At 34.7% G+C, this 18366-nt stretch overlaps 1 protein-coding gene across 1 annotated transcript; it reads left to right on the top strand.

The window, feature by feature from the left end:
- The first annotated feature begins 6795 nt into the window (after positions 1-6795).
- LOC149158616 (protein LURP-one-related 8-like) lies at positions 6796-8610 on the top strand. Its single transcript, XM_089433340.1, has 3 exons — positions 6796-7159; positions 7372-7611; positions 7705-8610. The coding sequence occupies exons 1-3, from the start codon at positions 6908-6910 to the stop codon at positions 7840-7842; spliced, it is 630 nt and encodes a 209-aa protein (XP_089289466.1). The 5' UTR covers positions 6796-6907; the 3' UTR covers positions 7843-8610.
- Positions 8611-18366: the final 9756 nt, after the last annotated feature.

Genomic DNA, 18366 nt, shown 5'->3' with positions numbered 1-18366 from the left:
GTGGAATCTTTAGCGGGTAAGTTCTTCCACTTGATGAGATACTCTAAAATTGATCAATTTCGTAGATGTCGGGTTCTTGTTTCTTTGACTACTCTAGGTTCCAATATTATTTTTCATTCCTCTTCAATTTCTGGCAATATTGTTTGAATTGGGATCTTTTGCAACTTTTGAATAAGTGGCCATACTTCTTCATCCTTCTCTGATTCATCCCTTGCTTTGTTTATCCAATCTAGTTGGATAATAGAAATAGCATAAAACAATGCTTCCACATCCTCATCCTTGAAGAGTCTTCCCATTTGGTAAGGTCGCCATTTTTAAGTGCATGTAGTATTGCCAACATTTCCTTCTCATAAATAGCTTTCTTGAGATGTAGCAGTAAAAATACTCAATCACCTACATCAAAATATTTTTCAATACGATGTTGATCTACCTGTTGTTTTGTTTGATTTTGCGCCGAAGTGGCATTGTACTTTAAAAGTTGGAGAACTTGTTGTTGATGCTCGATGTGATCTTTCTCTGCTTGAACCTTTTTCTTCTTCATATTTCCTTCTACCTCTAGAGTTTGAGGAGTGATAATTTCTTCCAATCCCTTACAAGATATGGTCAGATTCATGTCTTATTGGTCGATGTGATCTTTCACTTCTTGAACATTTTTCTTCTTGATATGTCCTTCTATCTTGATAGTTTGAGGAGTGGTAATTTCGACCAATGAATTACAAGATATGGTTGGATTCATTTATTCTTTCTCGATGTGATCTTTCACTTCTTGCACCTTTTTCTTCTCGATATTTCCTTCTACCTTGAGAGTTTGAGGAGTGGTAATTCTTGCCAATGCTTTACAAGATATGGTCTGATTCATTTCTTCTTTCTCTGGGGTGGGGTCCTGGTGTATATCCAATTCTTTTGATGTTTCTTGATCCTTTTCTTCCTCCTCCTCATATTCTATGTAAAATAATTTCTTCTCAGTACACTTATGACCTTTAGTGCATTTGCTATCACAATTGTAACAAAGCCTTTTCTCTTTTTTCTTCCAATTGTTGTGGTGTAACCCTTGTAGGTTGTGGAAGGCTGGGAGAAACAACACTTCCATCTTTATAGTTGTGAGGGGTATGCTTCCTGGTTTCCATAATTTTGCTTTCCAATATGTCACAATGCCCTTTTACTCTTTCCAATTGTTGTGGTTTTGCTCTAAAGAAGGTGTTTTTCTTTGTATCCTCATAATGTGCTATCATTTCCTCCGTGAAAATTGTCCAAGTAACAAGTTGTTTACGAGAACAAAGCCCTTCATACCATAAAAATTGATCAGGTTCTAAATATGAAGATGCAATACATACCTTTTGTAACAGTGGTACACCATGTAGATCAAAATATTGCTCTATCTGAAGTATCCAATTTACCGGATCCTTGCCATCAAACTTCCTCATCTTTCTTTTTCTTGATTTTAGGAGCTTGATCTTGAAATGACTATAAATATGTACTTTCATATATTTAAGTTCTAAAATTGCAACTTGTAGTATCCCTCTATGTCCTATTTTCAATGCCACAAGTGTAATCCAAATTGGATTCTCCAAGGAAGAGTTATGTCAAATCTCCCACAGTGACCTGATTAAAGACTAGTTCAGTAGAGCGAACTTGTATGACGTTCCACGTGTCCCTGTTTCAACCTTTGGCTTTGAAAACGATATACAGGAAACTGCAGTCCATCCTCTTTCTGTACCTTCTGATGAAATTTCAATTTGGTGCTCAGAGAGAAAGTTATGACGATTTTCCCCAGGTCACCTGTTTCGAATGTAATTCAGGAGTCTGCAAAAAGACCAACTTCCTCAGATCATATCTCCGCAAATATAGCGCGAAAAGCTCTGAAATTCATACCTGAGGTTCGGCGTGATTTCTTCTCAAATGGGTTTTTTTTGGAACTTTTGAAACATCGCAGAAAAAAAAGTTATAGAAAAAATTCCACGATGACCTGTTTGGAGCAGCGAAACCCTAGAATCCAAAGCTTTGATACCAAATGTTATGAAACCAGCTCAAGAAAAGATAGAAAGGATAGATCAACGCCTTAGAATTCAGCCTCTTCGAGGGGGCAACCTCCTTTACATTACGCAAATGAACAATTCTTGGATGATACAAAAGAAAAGACCTCCTTTCTGTATATAGGAGTCTAAGGGGTCATAACATAATCACTGCCGACATAACAATAATAATCTAAGGGCACAATAATAACAATAGTGGGCTTCTATGTGGCACAATAGTAACAATATGGGCACTACATGGGTACATCAATATAATAAGTGGGTTGTACTAATAACAATAAGGGTTACACTAGTAGTATAAGGGCCTAACAGTCCAACTGAGGCGAAGACAAGAAGCAAGTCCAACTGGAGGTGAACATGTATTTTGACAAGTTGATGTGCATGACCACTAGCACATGCTTGGAGATCAGTGCAAACACTATGCATCAACATGTTGTCGGTCTAGTCTCACCTAAGATAACCATGCACATGCTATCAGATGAGTTGGACAGAGGAGCCATATTAGTGTACCTGGATGCAACAAAGGCAAGAGTTCGTTTCAGCAAGATGTCACCACTAAGCGCATTGACACCATCATGGACGACCAAGGTTGGCATCTATTTGCCACCATCGACCATCACAAGGATCTCAAAGAGTTGGTCTCACCACAACAGTCCGAGTGTTGGTGATGTCTTGCATGGCTTGCTCAAGCCATTTTGTCTCATATGGGTACATGTGAAGAATGTATGTAACGTCTTGTCAAGTGGAAGTTCAAGTGTCAATAGTTGGATGTAACAGTCACAGAGTAGATGAAGACTCATGAGGGTAGATGAACTGTCACAAAGCGGGATGTCAAGGGCCACCCCACCCTTTGCTATAAATAGTCCCTCATAACTCATTGTAAAGGCTTTTGGTCAGCCAAGATTCAGATAAGGCTATCTTAGAGAGAGCTTGGATAGTATTGTAACACGCCTTAGCTTCTCCACTACGCAGAGCTCGTATATCTCTTTGGAGGAGTGGGCGGTTGTGGTTGTAATGTTTCGCTATTGGAAGTAGTGGTTGGACATGGATGTATTGTACGACTAGAACTTACACTTCTTAATATAACTGAGCCAACATGTTTCATGCATATGTCATATTGTATTCCAGTTATCTTATTTACTCTAAATGGTATATGTATCTGTTTGCGTATGCATGTATGGACTATTCTGTATAAGTATGTAAGAATCTTACTGAAATGCGTTGATTGGTTTAACCATTAGTTTGGATTGCTAGCTAACTTGCTTTCGAGTTTGTGGTGCATCTTTGCTCGTGCATTCCCTTTTATGCCGCATGCTATCACAGGTTTCTAAGGGGCGCACTCACCCAACTCTCTGTGTGTTAGAACCATTCATGCACCTTCCTTGTCTCGCCATAGTTATCACACCGTTGCTACCAACAAGGACATCTTACTTGTTTTTGTGCGAAATCACAGTCATGGCATTACCGTATGACCCATCGCTGGGACTCTTACACCAAATAGTATGAGGCTTAATTGCGACTTCTTACCGGGGAGATCCCCTTGACATGTTGGCAGGTCCAGCACCGTCAACAAAATCTAAGCTAGGGTTATACATATTGGAAGAATTCAAATAACTCATTTTTTTATTTTACTTTCATGGTGGTAGGGGCATCCTAATAGGAAAATTAGCAATGTTAGAGATAGAATTATGTGTAGATGTTTTTCTTTTCTTTTCTACTTGAAGTGAAGCATCTTCTGAAATATAAGGATTATATAACTATAATCCTTTTATATTATAATAATTCTTAATAAACCATGAAATTATTTAAAGAAGCAATGAAAATGACCATAGAATTCATAACAAAAAGATCTAAAAGTGCTATGGACATTTGATTCCTAGGCAACATGTTTATTACTTATAGCTAAAAGTTCAAGTAGCATATGATAAAAAAAATAAAAAAAGCTATGTTATATGTCATATACATACTTAAGATATTGGGACAAACATATTGGGTGTGGATATTATTATAAGGAAATCTTCAAATGTGTTGAAGTGGCTCACCAATGGATTAGTGAGAGTGAACACAATCCTTTTCTAAATTGACAAATTACTCTACTTATTGCAACTTGTTAAAATTAAGAAACTTGCTTAGGGTTGTTCAATCAATCATCTTAATCTCTCATATAAACCCAAACTTTTAATGCTTAAGCACTAGATTCTACTTCAAACCTACACACGAAAAACACTTTGAATCTTTGAAAGCTAGAAATAACACTTTCAATCCTTGAAAACTAGAAATAACTTTGAACTTGCACACAAAACAACAAAGAAACCATTCTCAACTTGATAAGCTTATAACAAGTAATATAACCTTATAACAAAAGTATCCTAATTGATATAAGTCTTGATTTTTAATACAAATCCTCAAAAAAAAAAAAAATTACTTAATATAACACTGATTTTTGCGGAGTAGGGAATCCCTATATAAATAATACAGCTTTGAGCTCTTTAGCTTGGACCACTTATCCATGTCATCTCCTTCCAATCATAGTTTTACTCTTGATAGGAAACTCAAGGAAAGGCTAAACCTAACCCAATATTAAACATTGTAATAAATAAAAAATATCTTAGAAATAAATAAAAAATATCTTATAGTGACTAGGTATAAAATTCCTAAGGAGATCCTCCCAACAAGTTCTCCATCATGCAAATGCGCTCTAATTGATCATTACCTTTTCTCCCGTCATACGACTCTTAATTCTACCATGAGGAATGGATTTAGGTTGTTTTGGATGGGGATCAATGATGCACACGTGTATGGATTTTGTAATTTTATTTAAGAGTATTCTTTTTGTCCATTTATTTTATGGGCAATTTTAGAGTGCTTGTGAGCTACATCAAGGAAACTCGTGACTTTTGAAAAGGAATTCACATATGTCACTTTAGGGGAAATGAAGTATATATTAGTTAAGTAAAAATGATGGAATCTTCATCAATCAATAAGTGGCTAATAGAGAATTAATAGTTAAAGGGTGAACAAATATGATTAAAATAGATATAATAAAAAATATAAAAAATATTGCAAAAATGGGTATATACAATATTTGCTGAAAATAGGAAGTTACGTGAATAAGAAATAATTATTATGGTGGGCTATTAACATTTAGATTTTAAAAGGGAAAAAAGGAATGAAGAATATTATTTAATATTTAGTGATATAATGTCATATGTTTACATAGGTTTATAAAGTTAACGGCGTGAACTTATAAAGATGGCTCCCATTTTTTAACAAGAACCATAAGTGCAATTGTATTCATAAACATTTTCTCAAGGAATAATGGTAATTGATATTTTAAGTCTTATTTTGTGAGTCTATTACCATAATTAGTGGTTTAGTTAAAAAAATAACCTTATTTGAAATCTTGTTAAATGCTTTCAAAATGGTCTCATTGTCTAAACTCTAGAAAACTTCTATACAACTTCTAGAAACTATGAACTCTTCATCTCATCTCTTATTAGAATGTGGTTAAGCAATAATGTTATAATTGAATTCTCTATGTAAGAAAATATAATATTCTTAGTTTTAATTTCATACTATATTTTTATTTTTTTCCTTAAAATTTATATAATATATTTTTTCTCTCAAGAAATAAATAAAGGCCAATCTAAAGACACAAGAGTAAGTTAAGATGTACACATAAAAAAAATATTTAGATACCCATGAATGTTTATTCTTTAAAAGAAACTATTACTACTTTATTTATTTCTTAAATAAATATAGAAATAAATTAAATGTGAATACATACTAGTATAAAATGCTATTAGAAATATGACAAATATCTCATTTTTTAAAAATAAACCAATGGAATATATTAGTGTGTAAATCATGCATTTATTTCAAAAAAATAATAACAATTGAAAATTGTACCTTAAATTTATAAGGAAAAATAATACTTATTTAACTTTTTAAATTTAAAAAACTAGTTTTAATTAAATTTTAATTACATTTAAATTGACCAACTTAATTTAATTTTAAAATTGATAAAATATTAAATTTTTATTATACACATTTTCATAAATTTATCTCATTTTTATAATATAAATATAAAAAATATCATATTTAAAAATTAATTTAAACATAAACCATTGAATTGGAATATGTAAAAATTATTTGTTTAAATTGTATAACATTTACACAATATCTAATCCTGCATAACCCAACAATATTCACTAAAAGCTGAGAGATGAAGTCCACAAGAGAGTAGCATAATCCATCTGTCTATGTAAGGGCAGGAATTATATTAGTAACAGGTTATACCAACCTCATTATTTATGAATTATACATAAAATAACTTGGTTTATCATTTCGAGATGTGTACTGAGTGCGTATTTTAAGATTATAAAAATAAATAATCTGTTAGGTTGTCAAAATGACGAGCTAGCGAATTTCTTTATCCCGCCGTGTGAGAACAAAGATATCGAATCACGCTGATGCGACACCCGATCTCTTCGGTTAGGTCGCGACCTGCAATCACGACCTTAGTCTTTTAAGGCAATTCAGTGGGTCACGACTTTATATTCCTCAATTTTCACAGTCGCTCACTGATCAAAGTGGTTGCCCAACGTACGCATGACTTATTTGGAAAATTTTACTCTTGTCAGCATCAATCGAGAAGCCTGTCCCAATCAAACCAAAGCACTAACCATTCAAAAAGTTTTTGTATAGGGGTTTTTTTTACTGAGATACTTATTTGAATAGAATACAGATCCTAGACCAATTTTGATAGAAATGATCAAGCGATGAAGGAGCCATGAGCCTTGGCGTCCTCTCTGCCCTTTTATTATTTCCTCATTCCCTGCGTCTCTCGCTTGTTGTTAATATTCTTAGCGAAAATGATCTCCAGGATTCACCCAGCCAGCCTAGAACCCGCAGGGCGTGTTGTAATCGACAATAAGTTCTACATGGACTCCGTCAAGCCGTTAACAGTTTGGAAGAAATCACTGGTGTTAAACTGCAGCGGCTATACTGTGTACGATCCCCACGGAAACCTTATCTTCAGAGTAGACAACTATTGCTCCGACCCCAAGAACGAAGTCCTGCTCATGGATGCTGCAGGTCTGGTTCTCCTCACACTTCGACGCAAGGTATATCATATCTTGTCAGGGGTGTTCTTTAAATTTTTGGGGTATTTTGATGGTGAAGAGTTCACTAATTAAATTTGTGAGCAATAAATCCTTATAAAATTTTAGACAAATTAGACACTGAAACTTTACAACAATTAAAAACCACTGGTTCCTGAATAATAAATCTCTGCAATGTTTGAATGGTCAATGAATTGTATTACTATGTGAAACAGAGGCTGAGTCTGCGTAATGAATGGCAAGGTTTCTTGGGAGAATTGCAGAACGCTCAAAAACCATTGTTTGTGGCGAGAAGATCGCTCTCTCTGTTTCTTTCCAAAAATAATTTAGCAGAAGTGTACGTGCTGTCACCCGGTATAAGGAAGACGAAGCGGCACTCTGACTACCATATCAAAAGATGTTATGCCAAGCGTTCCTTTTCTCTTCTGAATAGTTTTGGCGACGTTGTTGCAGAGGTCTGTTTCACGCTAATTCACGCCTCATGTTTTGTATCCACAGTATTTTACGTCTGTTAATTCGGAGTTCTGAATATATTTCTGATTTTGCAGGTGAAGCCAAAGCAGGTGAGATCTAATCAAATAAATGTTGGCGGGGACGTGTTCAATCTGGTAGTGCGGCCTGGCTATGACCTAGCTTTTGTTATGGGGTTGATTATCATTCTGGATCAGATGATGCCCTCGAACTGATCTGGGGTCGCAGATTGCACGCAGTGCTAGAATAAAACTGAGTGGGTGGGAATTAGCTCTAGTTTTCCACCTCTCTCGGTATGCCAAAATCCTGGGGAAGAGGTCATATGCTTTAGGCTTTTCCTCTTCTCTTAGTATTTGAATAGCCACATTATTATCTTGGGGGTAGCTAATATTTTTGGAGCTAGAATACCAAATTATTATCTTGGGTAACGAATATTTTTGGGGTTATTTATCTATTATTGTACCTGGTACTGCATTTTGGATTTTATACCGACTTAATGCATTAATAAATAAATAACTCCAAAAATATTGATAGCCTGTCCAGCCATCTAGTCTTAGTCTTAGGTAATAATTATTGACTAGCATTCTAGTTAGGCCTCCCACTCACTAGATTCACGCAGGTGTATCATGCCATTTTTCTGGACTTTTGCATTTGTCTTTCCCGGGGAAAGTGTACTTAACAATTTCCTTGTCACCTCCGATTAAGATCCTTCACCCCGAGTAAATAGCCTACCTCAAATTTCCCAACCGTAGAGCGAACAAATTCAGAGACGTGGGTACTGTGATGTTCCATTCCTAACCATATAGGAAAATTGTACCCAGTGTTTTAAATTGAGTTTCGTATATGTAGAAGTGTGGATATCTATATATATGTCTTGCCAATGGAGCAAATATGTTTTTTTTAGCTCATTTTAGTGATATGTAAAACTATTTGAATATTTCTGTTAAAATATTTGGAAAGAGATTTCGTAGGCCTTAGCTTTATCACGACTCGCTGGATTGCTGCTTTGCCATTTAATCATCTGTGCAGAGTGATTCACCGGAGGACATGTTTGCTTTCATTTTTAATTAAAAATTATAAAAAATTATACAATCAAAACAAATATCTTATAAAATTTCGATATATATATATTTTATTTTATTATTTTTTATTTATAGTTAAATAATTTTTAAACTAAATTATAATTAACAAATTTAAATAATTATAAATTTGTTAAATATATGGAGATAGTGAGGATATGGATTCTTATCTCAATTCATAACCTATAGGAATTTATAGCTATAAGTTTTCATAATTTGTAAGTATTTAAGATACCGATTAGGTATAAAGTTTCTAATAAGAGCACATTTTATTCAATAGGATGATTCAATTTGAAATTTGATATTGAAAAAGTAGAAGTTTGTTAACTCTCCAAGTTGTTAAGAACTCAACTCAAATAACTCCAATAAGATTTGATTAATTAAAAGATGAGATGAGGTAATGTATCACAATGCCACAATTTCTAGGGAAGATATGGAATCAAAACCACTCCTTTCACAAAAAATGGATGAGAAGCAACCAAGTTGTAATGGACAAAATTTGAGTATGCTAATAGATTTTAGAAGTCATTTTGGTTTCGTGGATGTATTTTTCATTTCAACCGAACTTTTAAGGTGAGATGGTCTAACTGAATATATGATGATGCTCGAGTAGAGTACATAATAGCCTATAGGTAGTCAATTGTTCATACCAAACACACTGATACCTTTAGGAGGTTTAGCCTTATCATGGGATCCAAGTTAAGTAGCCATTATACATTGCTTGACTTAGCGAATCTCTTCATAGTTAATTATAAAATGATTGAGTCCTAGGCTTTATATTTCTAATTCATATGGACCTACCAATCCTATCTTCAAAATATTCTTGTTAGATGGTATGTTAGCAGCAACTAAACACACAATGTATCAACCACAGATAGTAAGAGGGAGCTTTCAACATGATAACATCTCTCGTGGAGAAGAATGGAGGAAATAGAAAAATGGGCGAGGAAAGCCTAGTTTTCAAAGAAACTACCCATTGCTAAGATGGGTTGATATTCAAGTCACAATGGTTGTCACTCTTGAAATAAAAGAATAATATGAACACATCATATAAGCACAAGATTAAATTGTTTTCTATTCCATGAACTTTTGATACAAAAGCAATTGGCTCTTAGCTGAAATTTTACCTTTCTTAGGTTTTTATAGCACTTGCCAATTTATATTTCTTGAAATAGCATTTTCATACCCAAATCAAAACTATTCATGTTTGAGAGGTTATGATTGTCCATCTAGATGTCTTTCTAAAACTAATAACTTGGTGTCATAAAGTAACTTGTAATATTGCAAAAACATACATTTTGCAACAAATAACTCCTCCAAATAGTACAAATATGTGCTAGTTTAAGTAGAAATTAAATGACATCAAGAAAGATATCAACTTTTAGAATAAAGAAGTACTAAAAAATATTTTAAGGATAGAATTAGTGGGAAGGGAATGTGTGAGCTATAAAATTTCATTATACAAGAAGGAAGATAGTAGAAATTTAGATCAAAATACACCTTATCAAGGAACTAAACATCTCGGTTAGGTAGAAAGGAATTTTATGGCAATAAAATTAATAATCAAATGCTTTAAATAAACTGATAAAAGTTTAATGTTTTTCCATTGTTTTATAATTAATCAAAGAAATGGCAATTGAATTTGAAGTACCAAGCCCACGATGAGGGAAAATTTGGAGGAGTATGTTTTTGAATTAAATCTCAATTGAATCTAAAGTATGAAGCTCACAGTGAGATAGCCTCCTGAATTGGAACTCAAGAATAATTTCAATTGGATTCTTTTTAACCAACAAGAATAATTTCAACCAAATTATTTTTAACCACCAAAGTAGCTAACAATTTACCATTCAAAATATCATTTGTCAAATCCCTTAATTTCCCTGAGAACAATTTTTTTTCTAATGTGCAAATCCCCATGCCCCAATAGATTCATGACATATTCCTTTTAGAGTGGTAGGTATGTTTAAAAGGTTTTGAAATGTTATAGAGTTTCTTGGAACAATTTTAAAGTATTACGTGATACATTCCTCACTCTCATTACCAAGTATTAGAACTAAAACATGTATATAATCTTAGAACTATCTCCCTATAACATTATAACGAAAACCATAGTTAAATTTTTTATTTTCATCAATACTACAAAAAGTTCACAAGAGAAAGGTTGATATGTTGAAGGTAAACAAATATTGGATGCATAATTGGAGCTCATGAAATCATCCATTCCTTAAAATCCAACAAATGATTAGGTATGTGTTCACACTAGGTTAATCACACTTGAATTTTGGAGCCTATTGAGGATTTTGTGATTTGTTTCCCATTGTCATTTCATGGTAAGTTGATGTTTTACTAAGTGTTTAAGTCTTCTTCTCGGATTCTAAGTGTCAAAATTAACTTGATCACACATGCTGAGTCCTTGATAAATTCATAAATGCACTTCTTTCTATGTAAGCTTAGATAAGCAATCTCTAGGAATAGTGCTTGCACAATGTTCAACATAGTGCATTGCACAACCTATGCCAACAGCCAGTGTTCACTCCCCATTGGTAGTCTCCATCTCACTTTGGTTGAAATTATACTACTATTCTAGTCAGTTTTCTTAATTGTCACTTTTGTGCAACTTTTTTCTTGCAAGTGTCACTTTCTCTTTCACGATTGTCATTTTCTCTTGCTTTTTCTTTAGCAAGTGTCATTTTCACTTTATCTTTGATCTAACATGTGTTTCTTTCACTTCACTTTTTTAGGTGATGTTTTCACGTTTTCTTACTATCGCAAGTGCCACTTTTGACTGTTTTCACTCCTGCATGTGTCGCACTCTCGTGTATCACTAGAGGTAGATATAGCACACTCTTACACATTGATGATCTTATATGTCATAAGAACATGTGCTAGACACTCTCCAAAAGCTTAGCACACTTTCTAGTTGTCGTCACTAATTGTGTCATAACTTGTATACTAAATGTTGTAACACTATGTTTCAACTGTCGTACTTAGAAATAATTGTCGCTTTCTTGTCCTCTCAAGGTACACATGACGATTTCAAGCATTATGCATCCTCTTGGATTGTGTTTGATGGTATATGTGTGTGTGGTCCTATTTTTGAACTTGTTTTCATATCTTGTTCTATCTTATTCCATTATTCCCACACTTAGCCATTTTTGGGCTTCCCCATGTCCTTAGACCTTTCCTCGTTAGTGGGTGAGTGCATGTCACATTTATAGTCAATAGTGGTGTACCCCTTACCCTCTGAATTTTTGCACTGCACATCTTGAGTGAATCCGCCTTCATAACCCATTATAAAAGCTTGAACTAAAATCTCTGAGTCTCCTTCGTGCTTACCCCTGAAAATTGCACATAAGACTTAGTCCTGCCTACCTCCCTAGCATATGGTATAGTTGTAGTGGATAGTGAAAACTCTCCTAGATCATTGTGGAAGAAAATTATTCTCTTCCTTAAGTCTTCCTACGAGCCTCAATGCATGGCACAGTTTTAGTCATGAACCCTTGTTCACTAAAATAATCCACTACGAAAAGCACTTACTTATGGCTCCCTCTCTTTGTGCATGATGTAATTCTAGTTAGCATTGGAAGCTCCTTGCACCCTTTTAGAAGAAAATTGCAATATCCTCTTCCCCCTTCCCTCTTGGGGAGTTGTAATCCCTAGGTCCCTAGTCACTACCTCCAACATTGCAAACACATTCTTGGTTCTTTTTGTTTCCCTAGTGAAGTGCACATTTCTAGTTAAAAAATACTCATATCTAGCCTCATGCAACTCCGCACAATGCCCAAGAAAACCTCTCCTTCTCAGCTACTATAGAGGCCCATTACAATTAACCTCTTTCGTGGGAAAGTTAGAAGGTAGAATATAATTTTTCTAGACTGATCTTGCCTTGTCATGAGTGAACTTCATCTTTGAGTGTTATGTAACCAAATCACAAAAAATTAGAAAATATAGATTAATGACTTGAAAATCAACCTCTTCGAGGGGGAAACCCCCTTTACATCACATAAATGAACAATTATTAGATGATAAAAATTGTAAGACCTCCTTGGTATATATAGCAGTCTAAGAGGTCACAATATAATCAGATCCTACATAACAATAATAATATAAGGGCTCAAGAATAACAATATGGGCTATACATGGGCACAAAAATAACAATAGGGGTCTACACTAACAATAATAATAAAGGGGATACACTAATATTATAGGGACCTAACATGCCCCTCTCCTTCAGAAAAGTGTTGTCTTCGATGCTTGAGTAGGTTTGGATGCTTCTCTATAAGACTCTTATCCTCTTATGTGGAATCTACAGTGACTAAGTTCTTCCACTTAATGAGATACTCTGAAATTAATCTATTTCATAGTTATCGAGTTCTTGTTTCCATGACTACTTCTAGATCAAATATGATTTTTCCTTCTTCATCAAGTTCTCGCAACATTGTTTGAACTAAGATCTTGTCATTGATAACCTTCTTTAAGCATGAAACAAGGAAAACTAGGTGTACTCGGGAAGATGCAGGTAGCTACAATTTGTATGCCATAGTACTTGGGTGATAATTTATTCTCCTTCTTAGCTTTATTGAGGGACATTTGTCTATATGGTTTTACCGTAGAAATACCCATTCACCTAGATGAAAACTTCTTTCACTGTGATGTTGATCTTCTTATTGTTTCATTCGATTTTGTTCTAGAGTGAGGTTATCCTTTAATATTTGGAGAAGTTAATTTTTATGCTTGATGTGATCTTCCACTACTTGAAACTTAGAATTTTCACTTCAAGATGATGTGATGGATGGTGGATGATATTTATAAAGTACCAAAAATGGGGTCACTTTTGTTGTAGAATCGAAAGAAGTGGTACACCACCATTTAGCTAGATCTAACTACTTGACCCATTGTGTTTGTTTATCATATAAAAAGAAACAAAGATATCCTTACAAACATTTGTTCAGATAAATTAGAGTATGGGAAAGATACCTACCCAGTGTAAGCTCTAACCCTGTATAGAAATTACCTAGAAATGAATTCTTAAAACAGAAAAATAAATAATGGCGAGAACATAAAACAAATATACACACATATTTTTCCCCTGGATCCCAAAATTGGGACTACCAGTTTGATTTTTCATTATATTCCTTTCAATGTTAATACATAAATATACATGTCAAAGCATTCATTAACCCCAATCCATTAACCCTAGATTAGACAATAATCGTATTTTCCTTGACCAGATCTACAAAATACCATGGGAAGAAAACCATTATGCCCATAACCATGTGCAAAACCCATGCACAAAACCATAGGTAGGTCTTCCCAACTATTATAGGGTAAAAAAAAAATTCCTAGCGTGCTACCTTGGACCCCTTCTAGTGAGGCTACCACCCCCCTCATGCCTGTAATGCAATGAGCAAGGGGAGATGATGCCCGCCCCATGAACTCCCCATGCATGAAACTAGTCGTGGATAGAATATAAAACACACCCAATGTTATCCCACTTGTTGTTTTATTTTCTACACAGGGGATCACATGTGAGCTTAGTCATTGTTCCAACCCTACAATGCCCATTATTTCTCTACACCAAGAAAACTTCTCAGTTCTCACGTACTTCGTTAATGCATCTGCAACATTCTTCAAAGTGTCCACCTTTACGAGCAACATCATTTTGTCCTCAACCATATCCCTCACAAAGTGATACTGAACATTAATGTGCTTTGTCTTTGAATGATAAACAAGGTTTTTTGCCAATAAAATTGCACTTTAATGTAACATTAAGTGTACTAACCCCATACTTGAACACAATATCTACAACCAAACTGCTTCATTTCTTGCATGAGTGGTTGCCATGTCTTTTTCCTCTTTAATTGAATGTGGCACTACAGACTGTCCCTTTCTCATCCAACTGACTACTCCTCCAAATAGGTTAAACACATGCCCAATTGTATATCTTCTTGAAACTATATCTCCAACCCAGTATGCATCAACAAAGCCATGGATTTCCAAAACTCTATCCAATCTTTGTCTTTCTTGGTAGCACAGATCATAATCACTAGTGCCACACAAATACCTAGAAACCCACTTCATTGTTGGCCAATGCTCCTTCCCTAGTGTTGACATAAACTTGCTCAATACTCCTTCTACATGTGAAATGCTTGGTTTAGTAGATATCATTGCATACAACAAGCTACCAACTACGTATGGAACACGGGACATGTCCTCTTCCTCTTCTTATGCCTTGGGGCATTATTCAACAGATAACTTTACACCTACAACAATAGGAAGCTTCATTGGTTTACTATCCTACATATTAAATCTTTGCAGCATTGTCTTAACATACTTCCTCTGGTTTAACTAGAGCTTCTTGATTTCCTGATCTTGTTTAATTTCCATGCCCAAAATATATTTTCCAGCAACAAGATCCTTCATCTTGAATTTGGAGGAAATTGCGTCTTCAAATCTTGGATAATTTATTTTTCATTTCCAATCAACAACATATCATCCACATACAATATCAAATAAATAACATGATCAACAATTAATTTAAAATACACATACTGGTCCACTTTTCTTCTTGTGAAGCCAAGTCCCCATATATATGTATCAAATTTCTGATACCACATCCTTGGTGACAATTTTAACCCATACTGAGACTTTTTAAACCTACATACCAGTTCTTCCTTACCCTTCATCACAAATCCTTTAGGTTTCTTCATGTATATCTCTTCTTCGAGATCCCTATGACTAAATGTTATCTTCACATCCATTTGTTCTACCTGAAAATCAAAATCAACAACAATAGATAAAGTAATCTAATTGAAGTTAACTTGGCAGTAGGAGAAAAAATATCACTGAAGTCAATTCTTGACACCTATGACTAACCTTTTTCTACCAGCCCTTCTCTTTATTTATCCACCTTTCCTTCTACATTCATCTTCTTCTTAAACACCCATTGTTTCCAATGGGTTTCCTTCGAGTTTACAACTCCACTAGATCCCAAGCCTCATTTTTTTCCAAAGATGCCATTTCATCAACCATGGCCTCCTTCTATATTTTTCCACCCTTTAACTCCACTGCCTCCTGGATAGGTTTGGGATCATCATCAGCAATAGATAAAGATAGCTTTGGACAGAAAGAAAATGGACTGTACCTTTCTAGCTCCCTTCTCTCTCAAAATGATCTTCTAAAAAATGTAATTTGTGGCTCTTCATCTTCTGATTCTTGTTCTGTTGTTGATTCTGATTCTTCCTCCTTTAGCTCAAATTCTATCTTCTCAGGTTCCTTTGATAGTAATTCATGTTTATTAACATATTTCACCTATCTAAACACCACATATCAATTGTACATAACCTTACTTGTTTCTCGGTTCCAAAGCTCATAACCTTTTAAACCATCCTTATACCCAATAAATATGTACCTTTCAGATTTACCATCCAACTTAGTTCTTTTATCCTTTGGAACATGTACATATGCATCACAACCAAATACCCTCATATGTGAAATAGAGGGTTTCTTACCAGTCCATACCTCATGTGGAGTCTTTTCCTCCAATGTTGATGAAGGTGATCTATTAACCACGTAAGATGCAATATCCACTTCCTCTGCCCATAATTCTTGTCCTAACCCGACCCCACTGAGCATGCTTCTTTCCTTTTCCATCAATGTATTGTTCATTCTTTCTACAAATCCATTTTGTTGAGGTGTGTATGGAGTAGTATTTTGTCATATTATACCACACTTCTTACAAAACTCTTCAAATTCCTTCTTTCAAAAATCTCCACCATTATCTGTCCTTAACACCTTGATCTTCTTCTCTATGTGATTTTCCACAAGAGCCTTAAATTCTTCAAACTTGTCAAAGACTTTAGATTTCTTCCTGAGAAAATATATCCATGTATTCCTTGAGAATTCATATATAAAGGAGACATAGTACATAGACTTTCCTAGGGATGGAGCTAATAGAGGTCCAAACACATCACATTGCACAAGCTCTAATATCCCTTTCTCCCTCTTAGCACCAGAGAGGAAGCTCACCTGACTCTACTTGCCATATACACAACATTTACAGAAATTGGAATCTAGAGAGAAGTTAGACATGCTGTCTACCATACCATTACCATGTAGTATTCAAATGCCCTTCTCTCCAATATGTCCAAGCCTTTGATGCCATAACATGGTCTTTTCTCCAGATACCACTAGGTTTTCTGATCCACTTTCAGGAACCACAAAATTATTGTAGCCATCAATAATAGTGCTACCTAGAATCTTGTACAAATTTCCAATCTAAACTACCTGCATCAATATCAGTTCTCCCCAAACCATCTTGTAGGTATCTTTCTCAAAAACTGTTTTTACACCTGCATCATCCATCTTGCTTACAAAAATCATATTTTTGGAAAATGCAATAATATGCAGAACACTAGGAAGTGTTCTAATCCTTCACCTTGAAACTCCATGTTTATTTTTCCATGTCCTATGATTCTAGCCTTCCTACCATCCCTTAAGAAGACATCACCACCATCATATTTATCATACTCACGAAACCACTCTATATGGGAAGTGAAGTGAAAGGATCCACCTGAGTCAATCAACCATGCCTCATGATCTACATGTGTACTTAAAGAAGAAGCCAAGTACACATCCTCGCCTTCATTTGAGGTGGTTTTTCCCCTTTGTAGAAGGAGTATCATCATATCCCTTTCCTTTCTTGGGAGCTTTAGATCTACAATCCTTTTTGTAATTCCCTTCCTCTTCACATTTCCAACATACCTTTTTAGGTTTTCCTGGAGATTTAGATCTCCTTCTAGATTTAGATCTCCCACTTGAGGAATTATTTTTATTTATGTTCTAGAACCATCCTCATACAAACAAGGAATCTTGATTTTACATCTGCATGTTTTTTGTCTCATCTTGTCCGACAAGTATGAGACTATTTCATCAAACTTTAAGTTAGTTGTATTGCTACCTATTGCAAAAACTATATTATCCCACGAATCTGGTCGAGAACATAGAAAACTGATGCACTTATCTTCATTTGAAATTTTTATATGAACAGATAACAACTGTCTTACCACTATACTAAAGGTATTTAGATGCTCTGTCACTGAGTCTCCATCCTTCATCCTGAGGTTATAAAACTTTTTTTGTAAGAGAAAATTGTTCACTAGAGACTTAGATTGGTACAAAATCACTAACTTAACCCACAAATCCTTTGTCGTAGCTTCCTCTAATACATTAAACAATATTGAATTTGAGATACACAACCATATTGTGCTCTTTGGCTTCTGATCCAACTTCGCACAATATTCTGTTGACATTGCCATTTGTTTAGTGTCGAGATCTACCATGATCCATTGATCTTTATCCACCAGCATATCCTGCATATTGAACTTCCATGACTCAAAACTCTGACCATTAAATTTCTTAATGTTTATCTTTCCACTACTCGCCATATTGATCCCACACATTTCCCATTGAACAGGGTCTACCACAAGCCCGAGCAAAACCCCTCAGTAGCAAAGGAATCCCCTTGAAGCTAAAATAACCTTGATACGAAATGTTGGTTTTAAACCTATATAGAAATTACCAACAAATAAATTCTTAAAACAAAAGAATAAACAATGGTGAGAACATAAAACAAATATACATAGATACTTTTCCCCTTGA

The sequence above is a fragment of the Pinus tabuliformis genome, chromosome 5_2, assembly GCF_031772625.1.
Source record: "Pinus tabuliformis cultivar Carrire ecotype Pingquan chromosome 5_2, CPIR1, whole genome shotgun sequence".
Taxonomy (NCBI): domain Eukaryota; kingdom Viridiplantae; phylum Streptophyta; class Pinopsida; order Pinales; family Pinaceae; genus Pinus; species Pinus tabuliformis.
This window is presented reverse-complemented; position numbering and strand designations above follow the sequence as displayed.

What these genes read in the sequence shown, in the direction of transcription:
- LOC149158616 (XM_089433340.1), top strand. Translation starts at nt 6,908, where the DNA reads ATGATCTCCAGGATTCACCCAGCCAGCCTAGAACCCGCAGGGCGTGTT. An exon ending in TCCTCACACTTCGACGCAAG is followed by an intron (nt 7,160 to 7,371) that starts GTATATCATATC and finishes TATGTGAAACAG; the next exon opens with AGGCTGAGTCTGCGTAATGA. An exon ending in TTGGCGACGTTGTTGCAGAG is followed by an intron (nt 7,612 to 7,704) that starts GTCTGTTTCACG and finishes CTGATTTTGCAG; the next exon opens with GTGAAGCCAAAGCAGGTGAG.